The sequence below is a fragment of the Sinocyclocheilus anshuiensis genome, unplaced genomic scaffold (assembly GCF_001515605.1).
Source record: "Sinocyclocheilus anshuiensis isolate Anshui unplaced genomic scaffold, SAMN03320099.WGS_v1.1 scaffold1623, whole genome shotgun sequence".
NCBI lineage: Eukaryota > Metazoa > Chordata > Actinopteri > Cypriniformes > Cyprinidae > Sinocyclocheilus > Sinocyclocheilus anshuiensis.
In genome coordinates, this window is record NW_015553403.1 from 716,316 (window position 1) to 735,797 (window position 19,482).

At 35.4% G+C, this 19,482-nt stretch overlaps 2 protein-coding genes across 5 annotated transcripts in view; one reads left to right on the forward strand and one right to left on the reverse strand.

Moving 5' to 3' along the window:
- Positions 1 to 1,673: 1,673 nt before the first annotated feature.
- On the forward strand, positions 1,674 to 16,633 carry LOC107668309 (T-cell differentiation antigen CD6-like). Of its 3 annotated transcripts, none has more exons than XM_016460148.1 (21): positions 1,674 to 1,768; positions 3,765 to 3,833; positions 6,026 to 6,316; positions 6,417 to 6,725; positions 8,627 to 8,689; positions 8,792 to 8,929; positions 9,445 to 9,561; positions 9,888 to 10,037; positions 10,854 to 10,940; positions 11,056 to 11,112; positions 11,201 to 11,287; positions 11,698 to 11,784; positions 11,898 to 11,984; positions 12,087 to 12,173; positions 12,307 to 12,387; positions 12,468 to 12,584; positions 12,666 to 12,746; positions 15,587 to 15,700; positions 15,872 to 16,000; positions 16,435 to 16,464; positions 16,559 to 16,633. In XM_016460148.1, exons 1-19 carry the CDS (start codon positions 1,717 to 1,719, stop codon positions 15,991 to 15,993), a joined length of 2,196 nt encoding a protein of 731 aa, XP_016315634.1. In that variant the 5' UTR covers positions 1,674 to 1,716; the 3' UTR covers positions 15,994 to 16,000; positions 16,435 to 16,464; positions 16,559 to 16,633. The 3 variants fall into 3 exon arrangements, with proteins under 3 accessions (XP_016315634.1, XP_016315636.1, XP_016315635.1); XM_016460150.1 differs by having other exon boundaries at positions 12,471 to 12,584; XM_016460149.1 differs by having other exon boundaries at positions 11,204 to 11,287.
- A 464-nt stretch (positions 16,634 to 17,097) lies between these two features.
- Positions 17,098 to 19,482, reverse strand: part of LOC107668311 (protein C8orf37-like) — a 3,574-nt gene continuing 1,189 nt past the window's right edge. Inside the window, exons 3-6 of one of the 2 annotated variants that reach the window (XM_016460152.1) lie at positions 19,351 to 19,409; positions 19,184 to 19,249; positions 18,941 to 18,997; positions 17,098 to 17,274 (exon numbers count right to left, since the gene is read on the reverse strand). In XM_016460152.1, coding sequence (XP_016315638.1) covers positions 17,115 to 17,274; positions 18,941 to 18,997; positions 19,184 to 19,249; positions 19,351 to 19,409 — 342 coding nt within the window. In that variant the 3' untranslated portion in view covers positions 17,098 to 17,114. Of the gene's footprint in view, positions 17,275 to 18,940; positions 19,037 to 19,183; positions 19,250 to 19,350; positions 19,410 to 19,482 lie in introns of both variants that reach the window. The other variant, XM_016460151.1, reaches the window with a different exon arrangement.

Here is a 19,482-nt window from a genome sequence, read left to right on the forward strand (position 1 = left end):
TATCCAACAGGGCAGTGGCTGATTATATTTGTTATTCATTTTAATTTAGAGTTTTAATGATTAATTAATAAGCTGGTTGATTAATAATTTTCATCGACTCCTGCAGCACGGTAAGCACAGGTCTTAAACAGATTTATTACTTTGAATATTTTTTCAGCTCTTTCTAGTTTTCAGAAACAAGCTTTCTATTGTTTTGTCAAATTTTTTGTTATAATTGGGTGTCTGTTCATATCCATTTTGGTAGCCTGTCCCCTGCTGGAGCTGTCCTTGGAATTCTCCCAATTTCTTACTGTGCATTTAAAGCCAATTAGCCAACATAATGTGCTAGATGTTGTATGACAAACCAAAACAGTGTATCATTTAATGTCCCAAATATGTCTATGTATATGTCCCAAATTGATGGAATATTGAGTGATGTGCTCATCCTTCTCTTTCAATATATATTTTACCTTATTTAGATATGATCTTGTCTATTTACAAGCATTTGAACAGCTATTTGTCTCATGCAGACACGTGTAAACACAAAACTAGCGTCAGGATATTTCATAGAAACTTTGATTCTAGTATTGCAGGTCAAGGTGTGTTTCCTGACTCACTCGGATCCCAGAATGTAAGTAGTTGCAAGACTGTAGCGGTTGCCTGTGAAAAGAGACGTGATTGAACTCTGCATTATGTGTCTTAATTGAGGGCAGAGAACTCCTCACTGAATAGTGTAAAATGACACATATTGTGTCTTTATGTATTGTTGTGAATTTGCTTGGTCTGTGAGGGGGTCTGAATAAAAATAATAGTCTATTAACAAAATGTCACCTGGATGACCTGAGCTGTAGGTGTATTGGATAAAATAAGCTGCTGCCACTGATTCTCACAAAGTTTGAGTGGAAGACGTTTTTCCACAAGTGAAGTGTTGAACTTTATTCAGAAAAAGTGGATTACTGCATTTCCAACAAAATATCCTGTTTCTTTTGCTTATCCTGTAACCGTAACGTTATGAAGCGGCGAGAATACTTTCTGTACGCGAAGAAAACAAAAATAACGACTTACCAGCTTACTAAACATTTTTGGGCCAGTTTCTCTGTAATGCTGTAGAAATCTCGCTGTTGGTGTTACTGAAGTCCCGGGCAGTGGTAGTGAGTGTAGGAGGGGTCTGCTTTTACATCTTAAATTTGTAATTTAGGCTTGACGATAATAACAGACAATTCATCTACAGACAGCTGTATTCACTGTCCCTTCAATTTATTAATTGCATGCCAGGCCAATGATGAATGATGAATTGGGATTCATGAAGAATTCTTAATCAATTCTGCCTAGCTTGAGCGTTTTGTGTAGCTACTCAAAGAAACTCAATAAAAGTCTATAATGAACTGGAGGGAAATGAAAATGGGAAACAAAAAGCTTAGTTGCTAAACTATTGCCAGAATCAAAACAACTCCATTAGCCACTAAAAACATATTTTGGAAAAGATATTTTTAGTGAATACACTCATACACCGCAAACATGTGCACTTGACCTGTGACGGTAGCAAAATAGGGTGTGCGTTTGTGTTAGGGAGTGCAATGTGAGGCATGCTGCTCAAATTCGCCCCGTAGTGGAAACCACATGCAGCAACTGCACAAACACCAAAGGCTGAAGGTGCAGGGTCACGCTTTTCAGTCAGAGTAACTCTCTGTCAGGGATGAACAGAAAGCTTTGGCTGTTAGGCTGACTGACTGAGAGATGCTTCTTCTGCTGCTGTGTGTTGTTCTCCAGGCTTTGTCCTTGTCTCAAGGTAAAATGGTTCTGGTGTATGGTTTGTGTAGGCAGATTTGGTCTTTCATCTAGAAAGCTTGAGTTCAACTGCGATTAAATTATATTCAATATTCTGGCATTTTTAAAAGCATATTCTCATATTTACTAAAGGACCTAGCGGTTTCTCTATTAAGTTGATGATACTTGAGCAGAGAGGTTGCAGAATTCTCAAAGGGTATTGCACAATCCGTCTGACTAGCTCTTGAGAGACAATCACTATCATAGATGGAAAATCAAATGTGCACTTTCTACAAAGACTTGGTGTAAGACACGCTTTGTGGTTGAAACAAAGCTCAGTTTAACTAATGCAGCACAATGCAATCTGAAGGCTTTTTAAAAAAGTGACAAAAGAAAGTTCAGCGATGCCTCGGCTTGTTACATCGCTTTTCTAAAGAGCTGTTTGAACAAAGCGCAACCAGAGATTCGTTTATGCACTTCAGTGCACTATGACACATTGGTAAATAATAAGCTGAACTTCACAGGGGATTGAATGAAGAAAGATAACTTTGTATGTCAATGCATATGATGGCTAAAAATAAAAAACAGCAAATCTCATCACCGAATTTTCCTAATAGCCATTTTCAGACTACATGGAGTTCCTTTAGATTGTGTAAAACAAGCTATGGATGTTATTAACATGACAAGTAGACATTTACAAGCCTCTACATTTATAGAAAAGTGTTTCAATAATAGAATAAGTTATGTTTTTCTTCAACGTTCAGCTATAAAGAATTCTTGGATCTTGACAGAAATAGAGCACATAAAATGTATTTTGTTGAATAAGACTGTACATATGGCTGCTCTGTATAAAATAACTGTTAATCTGAGGAAGAGTACATCATGAAAATAATCTTCAAGGAAAATTCTCGCAAATTCGTTTTTTGTTTTGTTAATTTTAATTTATTATCTCCATTTGTAACAACAAATCCATTGTTATAGAGAATATTAAAATATTATTTATAAAACTAAAAACTTAAGTTGTTTTTGTCATTTTATATGTTTAATTCACAGAAAATGCATAAATTATTAGAATGTTGAAAGGTAATAAACATTTTTTACATTTAAATGTATTTGGCATGTGTAAAGTATAAATATTACATAGCAATATCATTTCTTACGTTTATTTCATTCTGTGTAATAGTATTTTTTTTTTTTCAAAATTATGTACCAAAGTAGACATAGACATCATGCCATTTTTGTAAAAAAAAAAAGAATATTTTTATATTCTCTGAGAATGTCTAAAGAGAGTAAGAATATAGTGGTTAGTCACAAATGCAATTATCAATTTTCTGAATTAATTTCATACTGTGACTTTTTAAAAGTACGATTTAATGACCAAGCCGAGTGTCGGCTCTGAGTGAGGCAGATGGAGAAACTAGTTTAGAGGACCACGCTGTGTTGAAATACAAGATCTGCAGCCCTTTTATCTAGTTTGCGTTAACACAGCAGGTTTTCAAGAAATCGTCCTATAGTTATAAATAACTACGGCTTTGCTATATGTTATCATTAGATAACTTGTGCGTATTTCATCTTGCGGTCTCATTCATATTGTATAAAACTCTCAATTAAGATTTATCTACGTTTTCTTTACACCACAGGCTTCAAACCTATTCCATGTTTTAACTTTTCTTGTTTTGGCAAAGTCTTCAAAGGCAAGTCTTCGAATGTGAACAATGCAGAGTTAACTTTGCAACCCAACACAAGCATTACCAAAGTTTTGCAGAACATCGGTTTTTGTTGTTTTAATGTTAAGGTCAGGCAGCTCTTTTTATGAATCTCGTTCAACAGTGTCTCATTGCTATTGTCTTTGATGAATATCGTGTTTGAAGACAGTGAAGACTGATATCAAATTGGAAGATTGTTTATTTAAGTGCTCTGTTATACTTTTACGCTTTAGACAGTTGACAGTTTTGCCTTCTGGCTTCGGGCAACAAGTTCTCAGCAAAAACTTATGGTGTTCGTCTTTTCGTCTTCAGGGCTCAATGGAACAGATGACCGAACTTCCAAGAGTGTGAAAAAGCATGCTGATCATTCAGACAAACAGAGTGAGTTGAAGGATTACTGCTACTCTAAGAAAACTCATGCCTTTCCTTTGAAAGTATCTTGTCTACATCTGCATCTTGTCTATATCAGTGTTATCAGTGGGTACAGTTAGCAGCAATCTCACGACGATCAAAAAAGCTAGCTTATTTAAAAGAGGCCTGCAAAATCAAGCAGTTAATCAAGATGTTGAACAATATGCATGAGAACAGTGTTTGAGGTAGCTTGCTGAGACCAACCTCATCATCAAACAGAACAGAGAAAAGACATCAGCAAGACCACTGCAAGATTGCACAGAACTGTGAGAGCAATCTACCACCGCAGAGACAACCGCTTAATTTTATTGCACGCTAGAATTCATTTTAAAGTCATTAAGCACTGTTTGATATGTGAACTAATTATGTGATGATGTAAATGCTGTACGCAATCACACAGGCATCATATATGAAGAAGGTAAAGAATAGCTGGAGTCAAACACAAAAGTGCTTGCGCTCATTTGGGAGAGTCTCTCAACCGAATCCAACAGTTAAGCACGGCGTCATAATTTTGAATTTATATAATTACTGATTCATTTTAATTACCAAAAACCTTTTTTTTTATATTTTATAAATTTTTTTATATAAAAATATTTAACACAATCTTGAGCCTTTCTACGTACAGCATTACAGGAAGGTGCTTAAATAATCTCAATCCATTTTCCGAATTTGTACAAATATTGCTGTGTTCATGGCATTCATCAACCCTGTTATTTAAGTTGTTGTAAAAAAAAAAAAAGAGATCAAACTAATATTTTTCTTCATCTTATTGAAAATTGAATTTACAAATCAACATTTGCTTCCAAACTAGCAAGCCCCTATTGATATTTTAATTTTTTCTATTTTTTTTCTACTTTTTAAATATTTAGCATTAGAATGAAATGACACAAATCAGGGTTTAATATGTATAAACATCCCAGATTGTTAACAGGGTTGTAAAACAAGAACAAAACAAAAAAAATCAATATTATAATATCTAATATGACCTCATGACGATCAACATTTTCAGCAGATTAAGCACCTTCTTCCACCAACTGCTTGTTGAGAGAGAAAAAACAACAACAAGAAGACTTTGTTTTTTAGGTTTCAGGCTCTATTACACCGTATTTCCATGCTTCTTCACCAAGTACACTATCATTCGAATGTCTGGGGTCGGTAAAATCTTTTTATGTTTTTGAAAGAAGTATTTTATGCTAAACATAAAAACTGAGTAAAAACAGTAATACTGTGAAATTACAATTTTAAATAAATGCTTTCTATTTTAATATGTTATAAAATGTGATTTACTGCTGTGATGGCAAATTAACCTATACTTCAGTGTCACATGATCCTTCAGAAATCAATCTAATATGCTGATTTGGTGCTCAAGAAACATTTCTTATTATTATCAATGTTGAAAACAGTTTGTGGAAACCTTGACATATTTTTTTCAGGATTCTTTGATGAAAGAAAGTTCAAAAGAACAGCATTTATTTGTAACGATTTTGTATTTACTGTCACTTTTGATCAAATTAAAGCATCCTTCCTGAATTAAAGTATACATTTTTTTTTTTAAACGTTACGACCCCAAACTTTTGAATGGTAGTGTTTTTCTCCACCGCAGTGGAACATCAGATCAGTGACCTCTGACCCTGTTGAGAAGTCACCCCAAAGCAAGACCTTCAGAATGAGTCACAATTCCACAGATGATATACACAGACACAATCTGCATCCTGTAGTCATAAATCAGGAGAACTTCATGAGCTCAAACCACACTGTGGAGGCAATGTCATAAACTTTCTAAAAAAGAAAAGTTCTTTCCCCAGTGTCCTCCATGCTACAATATGACATTTCCACAGGAAGTGACTCACGGGATGTGGCTGTGTTGCAGTGTACTGCTACAACGTTTTGCAACACAAAACAATGCCCCACAGTTTAGATATTCACTTTGCTGTTTGGGTCTAAATAAAAGTCTAGTGTCTGATGTACTCGAAATACACACTGAGAACAGAATCAACACTCAGATAAGATCAGTGTCAGGATGCGATGTTGGAAAATGTTCTGACTCAACGCAGTGTGCTGTAAAGATAAAAAAGTGAATACATTCATGAGAATGATAGAAACAGTTAAGGTAGATGATTCAATGAAATAATTTAATGACTTTTTTTGTCTTTCTGAACTAGTTGAGCTCTCCAAACTAAGCCTGTCTGAGGGCTGTTTTGGTGTGCTTAGGGCTCTTTACAAGAACACTACGGTCGATGTGACCCTCAACCTTTTGGATGCTCAGGAAAAGAAAGAGCTTGCTCTCCAAATCTGTGAACGTTTAAGTTGTGGCCGTGTTTTCGAGCATGGCGCGACTGCAACAGTGCACAATGGCACTTGTCTTGCAGACTGCATCCTGAGAGACTCAAAACTGCACAACTGCACTACAGCCGCAAAAGGTGACTGCATGAATGCAACTGAAGTAATTTGCGGTGAGTCATTTGAGATCTTCTCAGAGATCTTTTGATAGGTGTTCTACTTTTGTTTCATTGCTGTAATTGTGCTTTGTCTGGGCTGACCACTGTCCTCCAGAGCACCAGGCTGTCCGATTGGTTGGAGGACGTGATCACTGTGCAGGTCGGGTGGAGCTGCTGCATTCTGGGAATTGGGGAACAGTGTGTGATGATGATTTTGACATCTGTAGTAGACATGTAGTATGTGCCCAGCTGAGATGTGGCAGTGCGATACGAATGAGCTTTTTTGGGCCTGGAACAGGTCCCATCCACATCAGCCAAATGAAATGCAATGGCTCCGAGAGCAGCTTATGGGAGTGCACCTCAATCAACACCACTGCCAGCAACTATTGTGGACATAAGGAAGATGCTGGCATTGTGTGTTCAGGTACTATACACATTCTGTACGTTTATGGGGCAAGTGCTAAATAACGTAAAACTCCACTTTGTTCTACACATAGAAAAAACATTAAAGTCAAGGTGAATTGTAGTTTGCAACCTGTTTTATTATATTTCACAATATTTTCAATAGGAATTTGGTTATTTCACAGTATTTTGGGAATAGGGAAAATATATAGAGTTGGGAATTTTTACTCATCAGGAATTGATTGGATGGTAGAAAAGTTGACGTTACATACCAGATTGGCAATGTTGGGGAGTAACTAGTTACATGTAACGGAATTACGTAATTTAATTATAAAATAAATGTAACTGTAATCAGTTATAGTTACTGAGAAAAAAATGTGTAATTAAATTAGTTACTTATGAAAATGTTTAAGATTACAAAGTGGCTTACATCTGAATATTTTCACTCACTCACTCACTCACTCACTAACTCACACACACACACACACACACACACACACACACACACACATACACACACACACATACATACAGATTTAATTGATTTCATTCCCAAATTGCATTGGCTGCTCTAAAATATGAGACACCAATGTTTCAGGAGTTTATAATTAATTATAATAATTTTTAACTTATTTATAATTTATTTTGAAGAGTTTAGGACACATTTATACGATAACTGATTTATTTCTTATTTGGGTCTATGTATATGCTTTTTTAAGATTAACTATTAGATGCCTGTGTTTCCTGTCATGGCTATGCAAAGATTTGATTTTAAAAACAGTATCATAGCTATTAAACTATTTCTTATGATTTTAAATCTTCTTTATTTAACAAAACAATTTTAAAGTAAGTCTGATTTTGTGGTGGCTGTGCTTCAAAGGGGACATCTGTGATTAACATTTGAAAACATTCGTTAGAAATTTAGAAAAGTAATCAAAAAGTAATCAAATGTAATCAGTTACATTACTTTAATAAAGTAATTGAAATAGTTACACTACTTATTACGTTTTAAATAGGTTAACTTGTAATCTGTAACCTGTTACATTTCCAAAGTAACCTTCCCATCACTGCAGATTGGAGAATGCAAGTTTGTTTAAATAATATTAAATAGCCTTTCGGCAATTGTTTAATATTATCTAGGCATTCCACATGGCCTAAATAATGTCAAAAGAAAAGAAAGCAAGTTATTATATATAGATTAAAGATTACAAAGACATTTTTGGGAGCACTTTATTTTACAGTGTCCTCGTTAGATGTTGCATGTATTTATTATAGTAATAACAGTAAATTAAGTAAATTATGCATAATTATATGCAACCAAACCTAAACCAAACCCTCTTAACCCTATAGTAAGTAATGTATAAGTATAGTAATCTTAGCAATGTGGTTAATCAACATTACTCAGTACTTAATTGTATAATTACACTGTTACAAGGACACCTTAAAATAAAGTTTAACCCATTTTTGTTTGGAATAACATACACTGGTAAATCGTTGAATAGGACCAGGACATGTAGTATAACGGTAAATAGGGGCAGTTTCAACTTCGTGTTGACTTTAGCATCATAACATTTGATTTGTAGACACCAACTTTTCATGCCAAATGTATTACTTAGCAACCAAATTTCCTGTGTGTATTTGAGGTTGTAGTACGTGACCTCTTGAGGTGGAATGTTACCATAATTTCACTGAAACGCAGGTCAGATTGAACTTTTTTAGGGTGGTGGGAGAGAATTTCCATGTCAGTTGGTCTAAACAAAATAAGACGAAAGTAAGGCGGGCTTACAACAGCATTTCTGAAATGTCAAAGCACACATATAAAAGCCTTAGCTTGTTAGTGTCGTGTCGTGAAATCCAGACTGAAAAGTCTTGGTAATTTGTATTCCTTCGATGTATTCAATGGATTCAATGTCTTTCATACAGAAAGTGTTGAGATCACACTCATAGACAGCACAACCGAGCTGAACTTGACAACACTGGTGCCAGGTGATGCTTCAGTTCCTTAAGTTTCAAAATAAAAATAATTGATTAAAAACAGTGACATAGTCTGCAGATTTCTGTTAATATAAACCTCTCTGTTTATTTTAGTGTCAACTGCAATGGCAGCTACAGAAAGCAGCAGTGGCGTTTCAGCAGCAGCGATTGGCTGCGTCGTCTTATCTATTGCTCTGCTTATGGTTATTATTTTAAATGCTGCTTCCTATGTGCATTTCAAAAGAGCAAAGGGCAAGTATAAGCATGTTTTACATTTAAAAGCACTACTCACTCATATCTTCTGAAACGTTGGAAACAGTGGCATCCAAATGTTGTAATAGGGTGTGTTAAAAAGTATAAATACCATTCACGGTGGCATTGGAAAATAAATAACACACGTTTTCTTAGAACTAAATGAAATGGAACTGAGGAAATAGAGCTGAGCTACAACAAACAGACTCTTAGTTATTTTGATCATCGTCTAACTCTGAGAGCATCTCTGTGTACGAGTACAACACTGTTGTTTTTGAACATACTGTATTGTTATAAACTTCAAAGGAATTCACTGACTACTTGGCCAATTTCTGTGTGCATTCAGTGTATTCCATTCAAATTTTTATATAGAACATGAAGAGCGTCAAACCTTTTGTGAACTAGTAACTTGTTCTTTTGATATTAGCTAATACAACAATACAAAAGCTTAAGACAGCGGCTTAGTGCTGCATGGGGAAGTTTAAGCCATTCATTTTCATCCTCTTTGCCAACAGAATGTGTGATTCACCAACATCACAGTAATTCTCACACAAGCCTGGAGTCCCAGTCCAATGTACAGATAGGAATCTACAACACACAAACTGTCCCGGCTGCCGGGGAGCGTCAGTACGGTTTGTATTGCTATTGTTTTTTTTTTTATGTCCTCATAACTGATTATCTATTTTTAGTATTTAGTAGATATTGTAAATATTATTATCAATAGTATTATTATGCATAGTATTAATATTAATTACTACTATTATATTAAATTATTTTTAGATTTCTTTAAACCCTGTAAGTGATCCAATTTTTATAAGCTGTCTGTAATTATACATAAAATGCTAAAAAGTATGCCTTTTCTAACTTTTGTCATGCACATGAAATATTGTTTAATTTCTGTAATGGTCAAACTTTCAATTTTGCATAAACGAGTACATTTTGTTTTGAATTTCCTCAGAAAGTCTTGGCCCGAGAATGAGCTCAAAATATGGCAACAAATTCAGCACGAGAACAAATCGACCCACTCGTGACTCTGACAGTTCCACTGATTCAGACTATGAACATCACAACAGCAATCGACCGCAAAGACTGCATCTAAACAACTCAAGTATGCTGGCTTTAGCAGACAACTCATCTACTGCAAATGACCACAAATATCAGCTTAAATATATATAATCAGTCCTGATTTAAAATTACACACATCGAAGAAAGAGTCACTTTACACAGAATCAGCTGCTGGCTTAATTGAATAAGCCTTTTTTTTTTTTTTTTTACATAAAACAGTGTCTGCGAGGGTCGGTGGAGGAAAATAGTTTTCTTTTATACTTTAGTTCACATTAAACTTAAACTCAACTACATTAGAGAGGCCTTTCAGACAAACCAGACTGCAGTTGTTGAGCATGACTTTAGCTTCTGACATCTCCCTTATGAAAGTTTGAAGCTGTTTTGAACGTGAAGAGACAATAGAGGTATTGTGTTTGGGGTTAAAAATACAGTAAAACACAGTAATATTGCAAAATATTATTAGAATTTAAAATAATTTATATTTTCAATCTATTTTCACATTCCTGATGCTGATTTGCTGCTCAAGAAACATTTCTTATTATTATCAGTGTTGAAAACATTTGCGCTGCTTAGTATTTTTATGGAAAATTATTTTTTCAATCAACGATTGTTTGTAACAATGTAAAAGTTTTTACTGTCAATTTTGATAATTTTTACACATCCCTACTGAATAAAAAACAATCTTACTGAAACTGATACAAATACAAATAAAAATAATTCAGTAGTTTCTCTGTTTTAGCATTGTGGACATAACACATATTCTTGTTAAAGAATTCAAGGCTCTGCACTAAATGATAAACAATGACTTGTGAGGAGCCACATTTAATATGTATGAACTCTTCTTTGCTCTGTCTAACAGGAGATGTGAATGATGTAGACTGTACATCTTCTGGAGAAAGACGTGTGCACAACATGGAAATTAACATGGACACCATCCAAAAGTCAGGTATGCACAAATAAATCATAATCACATTCATGGGATTGAACTCTTACCACCTAAAATGTATTATTTCAATCAAGAAAAATTCACCAATATGTTATTTTATTTCTTTGTTATGAAGGTGATAAACCCCCATTGACACCACTGTCTTTTGGTGCCCCTGACACCCACAGGCAAGGTACACAGATTTCATGTGACAGTATTTGTTCAACCTTTAATAAGGAAATAAAATGGAACTTATAAATTGTTCTTTCCCCTATACACAGCAGTAGATATGAATGATACAAGCAGTACTTCTTCTGGAGAGTTCTATCAAAACACAAAGACCGACATGGACGACATTCTCCAGTCATGTAAGCACAAATAAATCATAATATTAATGAAATATCATGAATATTTGGTAACACTTTACAGTAAGGTCCCATTAGTTACCGGTAGCTAATGCAATGCAATGAGGAATAAATTTTTACAGTAATTCATCTTTTTTAACATTAGTTAACACATTAGTTAACAGCTGTTCATTGTTAGTTCATGTTATCTCAGGTCCATAAACTAATACTAACAGATACATCTTTTGATTTTAATAAATGTTGACATTAACATCAATTAAGAATAATACATACTTTAGATGTATTTTTCATTGTTAGTTCATGTTAACTAATGTTAGCAAATGGAACCTTATTGTAAAGTGTTACCGAATACTTTTATTATTAATGTGAATATTCATTAAATGTTAATATTTGAACATTTTTCCCTTATGAAGCTGAGGAAACACCAGCCCTTCAAGAAAAGTTACCATTGACACTCTTGTCTTATGGTGACCATCGCTTACCTGGAACTGACAATAAAGGTAAAGCGCTGATTTAACAGTGAAACATCAGATTTTGAATATTTTCAAAAGGAAATTGCATTTTGAAAATTTTATTTTTAATTCCCGATTTATGAACCCTCTTTTGCCTCTAGGAGTAGATATGAATGATTCAAGCAGTACATCTTCTGGCGAGTTCTATCAAAACACAGAGACCAACACGGACAACAATTTCATGTCACGTATGTAAAAATAAATCATAAGGTTAATTTACTTAATTTAATCTAGAGAGAACATGTCTCGGTGTATCCACTAATATATTATATTTTTTTCCCGTAATGAAGGTGAGGAAAGACCATCACTGCATGAAAAGTCATCATTTGCACCCCTGTCTTATAGTGACCTTCACTTTCCAAACACTGACAGTCAAGGTAAAGCTCTGATTTAACACTCTTGATGAAATCCCAGATTGTAAAGATTTCTTCCACCTTTAAGGGTAAACATTATCTTGTAGTAGATAAATAAATTTCAGATTTATGAATCCTCTTTTGTCGTCCGCGGTAGATGTGAATGATTCAGACAGTACATCTTCTGGCGAGTGCTATCAAAACACAGAGATCGACATGGACAACGGTCTCCAGTGTGGTAGGTTCACATAAATCATTTAATTTTGAGGCTTCTGAAGATTCATTTAGTCAGCTAAACCTCATGTATGTTTTCTCTAGAAGACGAGGAAAGCCCATCACTTCCTGAAAAGACACTACAGACACCCCACAGCACCCAGATGACAGGAAACACTGCTGGTTACAGCAGCTCTCATGTACCAATCACCCACAGTCAAGGTACCTATATTGAACAATGCGACAATATTGACAGCAGTGTATTTTGATAGGGATATGTGTGAATTCTTCTGTGCTTGGCAGATGGGAATGATTCAGACAGTACTTCATCAGAAGAGTGTTATCAGAACACAGAGATGGATGAAAACGCCTATCCTCATTATGGTATGAAACATTCAGTATATAAAAAAAGTAATTTTATGATCCAAAGACCAAAAGTACATTTTTCTAATTTAATACAAATATTTTCATTATAATGATATCACCAGCAGAACAATTTGAGAAGTTTAATTGAAAATTCAATATGAAACAAGTTTGATTAGTAACCTAGAAATGGTGCAGAGACTTTAATATTGCTTCTTCCTTTTGTTGTAACATTTCTTTGTTTTAAATACATTTTTTTTTTCAGTTTAAAATAAATGCTGTCCTTTTGATGTTTCTATTAAACCTGAAAACATATGCACCATGCTTTCCAAAAAATGCTGCAAATTAGCATAACAGAATGATTTCTGAAGGATAAATTAGATTTTAAAAAGTATTAAAATAAAAAAAACAATTATTTTAAATTGGAATATTTCACAGTATTACTGTTCTTATTTTAATTTTGATCAAATAGGAATAATCACATTGTGAAATAAATAATTTTCTCTATAATACACAATGGCCACAATTATTGGTACCCTTAGAAATTCTTATGAGAAAAATATCCCTGCAGTATATTCCCATTCATAATTACAATTTTTAGCACACCAAGGTGATTATGATTTTAATTTATGAAATTATCCAGCCATTGCTTCCGGTTTCACAGGAATATAAATATGAGGGAAAACAAAGGCCAAATTCCCTTAATCATCCATCGCAATGAGTAAAACCAAAGCATATAGTTCTGATGTGCAGCAACAGATAATTGGGCTACACAAATTAGAAAGTGGCTTTAAAGGGGTGGTTGATTGCGATTTCACTTTTTTTTTAACGTTAGTTAGTGTGTAATGTTGCTGTTTGAGCATAAACAATTAACTGAGTCTTAGGGGTCAGAAAGCCTTAAAAAATGTCAAACAGCACCTACATCACCCTTGTTTGGAAGGGTTTCAAGAAAAGAAAATGCTCTCATCCAAAAACAAACTCCAGCATATTAATTTGCCAGACACTACTGGAACTTCAAACAGGACTGGGATCTATGGTCAGATAAAACTAAGAAATGAGCTTTTTGCAGAAAACACTCAAGAGTGAAAAAGTACCCCATGTGTACAATGAAATATACTGCTGTGTCTTTAATGTTGTTGGTATATTTTTTCTGCCGGAGGTACATGGCATCATGGATTCAAACCAACAACAGATAAAAAAAAAAAATTTTAAACTGACCATTCATGCTAGACATCTTATAATGGGCCAAGGTTGGATCTTACAACAGGACAATGATCCAAAAACAAACATCAAAATCAAAACAAAAATGGGTCACTGAGCACAAAACGAATATTCTGCCATGGCCATTCCAGTGCCCTGACTTAACCCTATAGATAATGAGCGTGATGAACTGAAGAGAAGAAGCAACCAACATGGACCTGGAAATCTGAAGGGTCTGGAGTGATTCTGGATGAAGGAATGGTCTCTGATCTCTTGTCAGATGTTCTTCAAACTCATCAGGCATTATAGGTGAAGACTCAGAGCTTTTATCTTGGCAAAAGGATGATGCAAAAAGTATTGAATAAAAGGGTTCCATTAATTGTGGCCAACGTGTATTAGAGAAAAAACATTGATTTCATAATGAGATTTCTCATATGAACCAAAGATCCGCACTCAAACGTTTTTAAATCTGCTAGTACATTTTATTTTACCTTCATCATCACATGGGAAATATGATATTGGGTTCATTTTGTGACACTGAGATTTCCCCCCAATTATTATTCTTCAATGAAAAGTTAGATTTTTAATCTAAAATAAAAGATCAGTAGGATTAACAATACAGATTTATTTTCACAGCCTTTTTTGATCATATTTACCAAGGGTACCAAAAATTTCCCGCCCAATATTTAAATAAGCCTGCAGTGCAAAGTCGACCTGAAGTGGTGGGTTTTCTTTTGAAAACTATTTTCAGTCGCGGGACATTTTACAAATCAAAATAAATGTACTAGCGCTCGGTTCTTCCGACAGATCGGGAGAGAGGGGCGGCGTTTTGCGTGATGTCGACCTGCGAATGCAGACACGATGGCTGGACTGCGTTTACATTACACTGAGATCCGATCACAATGCGTCCTCGACTACCTCTGGACCAGGACACGCTGATCGGATAACATTCTGATCAGAAGCGCGTTTACACTTGTCTTTTCAATGGCTGACAATATCTCAAATTCTCCACAAATGTGGTTTGTATGGGAGGGTTGCAAGAAAAAAGCCACCCCTCAAGAAAGGCCACATGCAGTCACGACTGAGCTTTGTCAAAACACACTGACATTCTGAGGCCACATGGAAAAAGGTTATGGTCAGATGAGACTAAAATTGAATCTGGCCTCAACACCAAATGATATGTCTGGCAGAAATCCAATAAAGCTCACCATCCAAACAACAGCATTCCTACAGTAAAGCATGGAGGTGGTGATATCCTGTTCTGGGGGTGTTTCTCTGCAGCAGCGTCTGGAACACTCGTCAGGATAGAAGGAAAAATGGATGGAGCAAATTCCGTCCAATTCTTAACTTCTGCCAAAAAGTTGTCAATGGGAAGAAGGTTTACCTTCCAACATGACAATGATCCAAAGCACACAGTGGTTGAAGGAGGAAAAGGTGAATGTCCTTGCATGGCCTAGTCAGAGCCCAGTTTTAAACCCCACTGAAAATCTGTACAATGACTTGAAGACTGCAGTCCACAAACCGTCGCCATCAAATTTAACTGAACTTGAGCAGTTCTGCAAAGAAGAGTGGGCAAATATTGATTTATTAGTATATAAACCGCTTAATTACATGGAAATATCTAAAAATATGTAACTGAAATTTGTGTCTTTTTTTGGAAGGTGAGGAAAACCCATCACTTCCTGAGATGTCTTTTCAGAATCCCCACATTGCACAGATGACGGAAGGTACTGACGGTTACGGAGACCATCATGTACCTAGAAACCTCAGTCAAGGTACCTCTTGTACTTAACCATGTGACAGTATGTCTCCGCTCTGAGAACTTCCTTTCTGAATTCCCCCAACTCCTTTGAACCTGGATCTTTTGTTCAGCAAACTTGAACCTTAAAGCAAGCAGAATTAGTGTGCAAGTAAAACAAAAAAATTCTTTCTTTTTTAAATTTTAGAAACAGATAACAGCAGCACAGCATCAGAGGCATCGTATGTTAATGTACCACCTAAAAAAGAGAGGGAGGACCATTCTGCTGCATCTTCAGAGAGCGACTATGATGAACCTGGAACCTGGTGAAATCAACATGATGACTGCAATGAACTTGAGCAGTTCTGCAAAGAAGAGTGGGCAAATATTGATTTATTAAAGTCTCTACAAAGTTAGTAGAGACATATCCCATCAGACTAAAGGCTGTAATTAAAGCAAAAGGTGGTTCAGCAAAATATTTTTCCAACTCAGTGATTCTGTTGTCTCCGCTCTGAGAACTTCCTTTCTGAATTCCCCCAACTCCTTTGAACCTGGATCTTTTGTTCAGCAAACTTGAACCTTAAAGCAAGCAGAATTAGTGTGCAAGTAAAACAAAAAAATTCTTTCTTTTTTAAATTTTAGAAACAGATAACAGCAGCACAGCATCAGAGGCATCGTATGTTAATGTACCACCTAAAAAAGAGAGGGAGGACCATTCTGCTGCATCTTCAGAGAGCGACTATGATGAACCTGGAACCTGGTGAAATCAACATGATGACTGCAAGAGATTTTTCTCAGCAGGTAAAGTATTAAAACCGTCAAAAACACACAAAACATCACTTTTAATTCTTCATTCTCTTTATACTGTGGACAATGATGTGCATTTTTTATTTAGGACAGATGATTCACAACAACACGTCCCTGAAAACCATGGAATGTAACACAGACGGGCCCTTGCAATACCTGAGTGTTTGTTAAGAATATTCTGGAAGAACAACAACAACAAATAATTGACATTGTTCGTCTATTTTATAATAAACATTCTAAACAATTAACCATTCTATTATTAACCTCACAGATGGATCCAATCTCATTCTTTTTTTAACTCTCAACTGTGCAAAATGTCTAAAAATGTGCATGTGCATTTAGAATATTTGCATATGTTGCAGTCTTTCATTAATCAATAATAATAGTCTACACAATATAAATCAGCCACAGTGCTTCATCATTGTAAGGGAGAATGTGGCGTCGACAAAGACACTCACAATTACTTCACACACACAAAAAACCACACTCAGTGAAGAACACAAAACTTCTTTTTGTTATCCAGCCCCACAAACCGCACAAAGCAAATTTTGAAAATGGCCAGCATTCTCTTTTGTGAGGAGAGAGCATGCAACACTTGCTTGTGGACACAGATAAGATTTCAGAGAACTGTCGCAGACTTGTGTTCATTCTTTGTGTTTGCCGCAAACCCACTTTAGCTGCTGTTGTTCCCTCAGGTCTGAGAGCGTGAGGGTCGAGTGCCAGCTACATTGACAGGCGTACGCACGCCCACCCCTTTTCCTTCTTAGTTTGGCTTTTAGTTTGTGATAGTCCGGCATGTTATTCCTAAAGAAGGGGACAGAAGAGAAGCTTTGTGAGGATTTGAATATATTTCTGTACTTGTAGTTCACAGATGTCCAGTTCAACCCAGAGCGCTCCTTTACACAGTTGGCTCACTGCTTTGGTTTATCTCTTGAACTTTCACCAACTGCAAACCTCATTTTTTGTATACTTACAACCCATTTTGTAGAACAAATTGTAAAAACTATTATCTTGTATGTGGGTCTGCTTCTCTCAAAATGTCAAACTGGTGCTGGATGTTTTGATTGAGCAAACATATAAGAAAATTCTAAAGTCCTCTGGTTACCATGGACTCATTTCACCCTAGGAAATTTAAAAGAATGTTATATATAAAAATAATTAAAAAATTATATAAAATATTTAAGCCTTTTTTTCCACAAGAATAAAGCACATTTCTAGCCCTACTTTAAGGACCAAATAGGAAGCAGGTTTTTTTTTTAAATAGATTTCTAGGATTATTATTTATTTATTTGTTTACAACAATGAGCCTGGATTTTAATACAAGAGCCATTAGTATGAAACCCAATGCACATAAGCAAGCTCTAAGGTCCTGTGGTTACCATGAAAGTTTCCAGGTCCCATTTCACCCCACTAACCTAATAATAATAATAATAATAATATGAAAATTATAAGTGTAACAATAATACAAATAAATAAAAAATTGTATATTTTGCACAAAAAAGGTGAAAATTTGTAGGATTTTTTTTATTTGTACTATTTTTCCCCCCCCAAAACAATAAATCTGGATCTTAAATGCAAGAACCGTCCATTTGAAGAACTAATGAACACATGGTTCAAAACAGGTTGTACAGAGTTCATTTTTCAAACTATCCAAATGTCCTTGGAGTCATTAAGTCTTTTGCAGACAGTCTGCATCTATTGTAAGTGGTTAAAAACTCCTGATATGGACTGTCAACCATAAAATATTTGGAAGAAATAATATGTCAGAAGTATAAAGGTTTCTTTTCATGCTATTCCATCTTTTACTTTAAACTACAACAAGTAATACAAGCAATATATGCAGCTACAATCCTGAACAGATAATTTCTTGATGAGCTGATTTATCGCCTGTTTAAAAGGGGAAGTTTCAAGTTCAAGTTTCATTGACAAATTCCAAACACATTCTCTCCTAATTACATAATTAAAATACAAAGACCCTTGAACTTGAGAACTTGGCTGTGTCTGAGCACGCAGCAAAGTGCATCATGGCCTAAATATGGAAGAAAACAACATAAAAGACATGGTGCAAATGATTGACTGTCTGTTTGATGCTAAAGTTGAGTGAGATGCTGCAAGACACAGCGCTGAAGATAATAAGGAAATGACGCAGTCCGGCGGAAAACAGGGTTCGCATTAAAATGCTTGCATGTTGTGTTGTTGAACGCTTGTCCAAAAGTGTTTCTTTATCAGCATGTACAAATTTAATAAAGCTTATCTGTAAGAAGGCAACATGATGACTTTAACAAAGACATCATTAACTGAACGTGCTGATGCTGTGCAAAGACCAGCCTGCCTGAGGCAGTCTAAGAATATCAGTGAATTGATAATGAATGAACAAACTGCTTCATCTGCTACAGTGGGATACATGGATCAATGCTGCCCTCTCCTGATCAAATGATGTTCTCTCCTGATATGTTTGCTCATACCTTACCTGAAAAATAAGTAGTCACAGGAGGAGTCCCACTCGTGATCCTCAAACATGATTACGCTGAAATCGCAAGACGTACATCTTAAATGGTTGCAGGCCCTTCAAGAACAAGACACAGTTACAGACACAGAATACATTTGCACATCTAAGTGACTATCATGACCAATATTGTGGTCATTAGAATGTCATTAAAATATGCATGTGGCCCTCAAGTCCAGGCAAGATTGATTCTAAATTAATTTTCACCTTTGAGAAACGCTGGTTCCAACACCGTGAGGTACAGAGCTTCCACCAAGAAACACAGGACAGCATCTGTTTGCAGAAAAAGTGACAGTGTTTCATGAAAGGCTCAATTTGTCCTGTAGAACTTCTAAAGGCATATTTGGATGTTTCAATGCAAACTAAAAACTTACTTCTTGGACATTGTCTGAGAACATGAATCAATTGTGAAAGTCTTGTCTGCAGTGGGTTCCTGTTAGTTCACAAGAGTTTACAGATGATTAATGTGCACTGTAAAAAAAACAACAACAACTGGCAATATTAAA

What these genes read in the sequence shown, in the direction of transcription:
- LOC107668309 (XM_016460148.1), top strand. Translation starts at nt 1,717, where the DNA reads ATGCTTCTTCTGCTGCTGTGTGTTGTTCTCCAGGCTTTGTCCTTGTCT. An exon ending in TGCTGGCATTGTGTGTTCAG is followed by an intron (nt 6,726 to 8,626) that starts GTACTATACACA and finishes TCTTTCATACAG; the next exon opens with AAAGTGTTGAGATCACACTC. An exon ending in CCCTGACACCCACAGGCAAG is followed by an intron (nt 11,113 to 11,200) that starts GTACACAGATTT and finishes CCCTATACACAG; the next exon opens with CAGTAGATATGAATGATACA.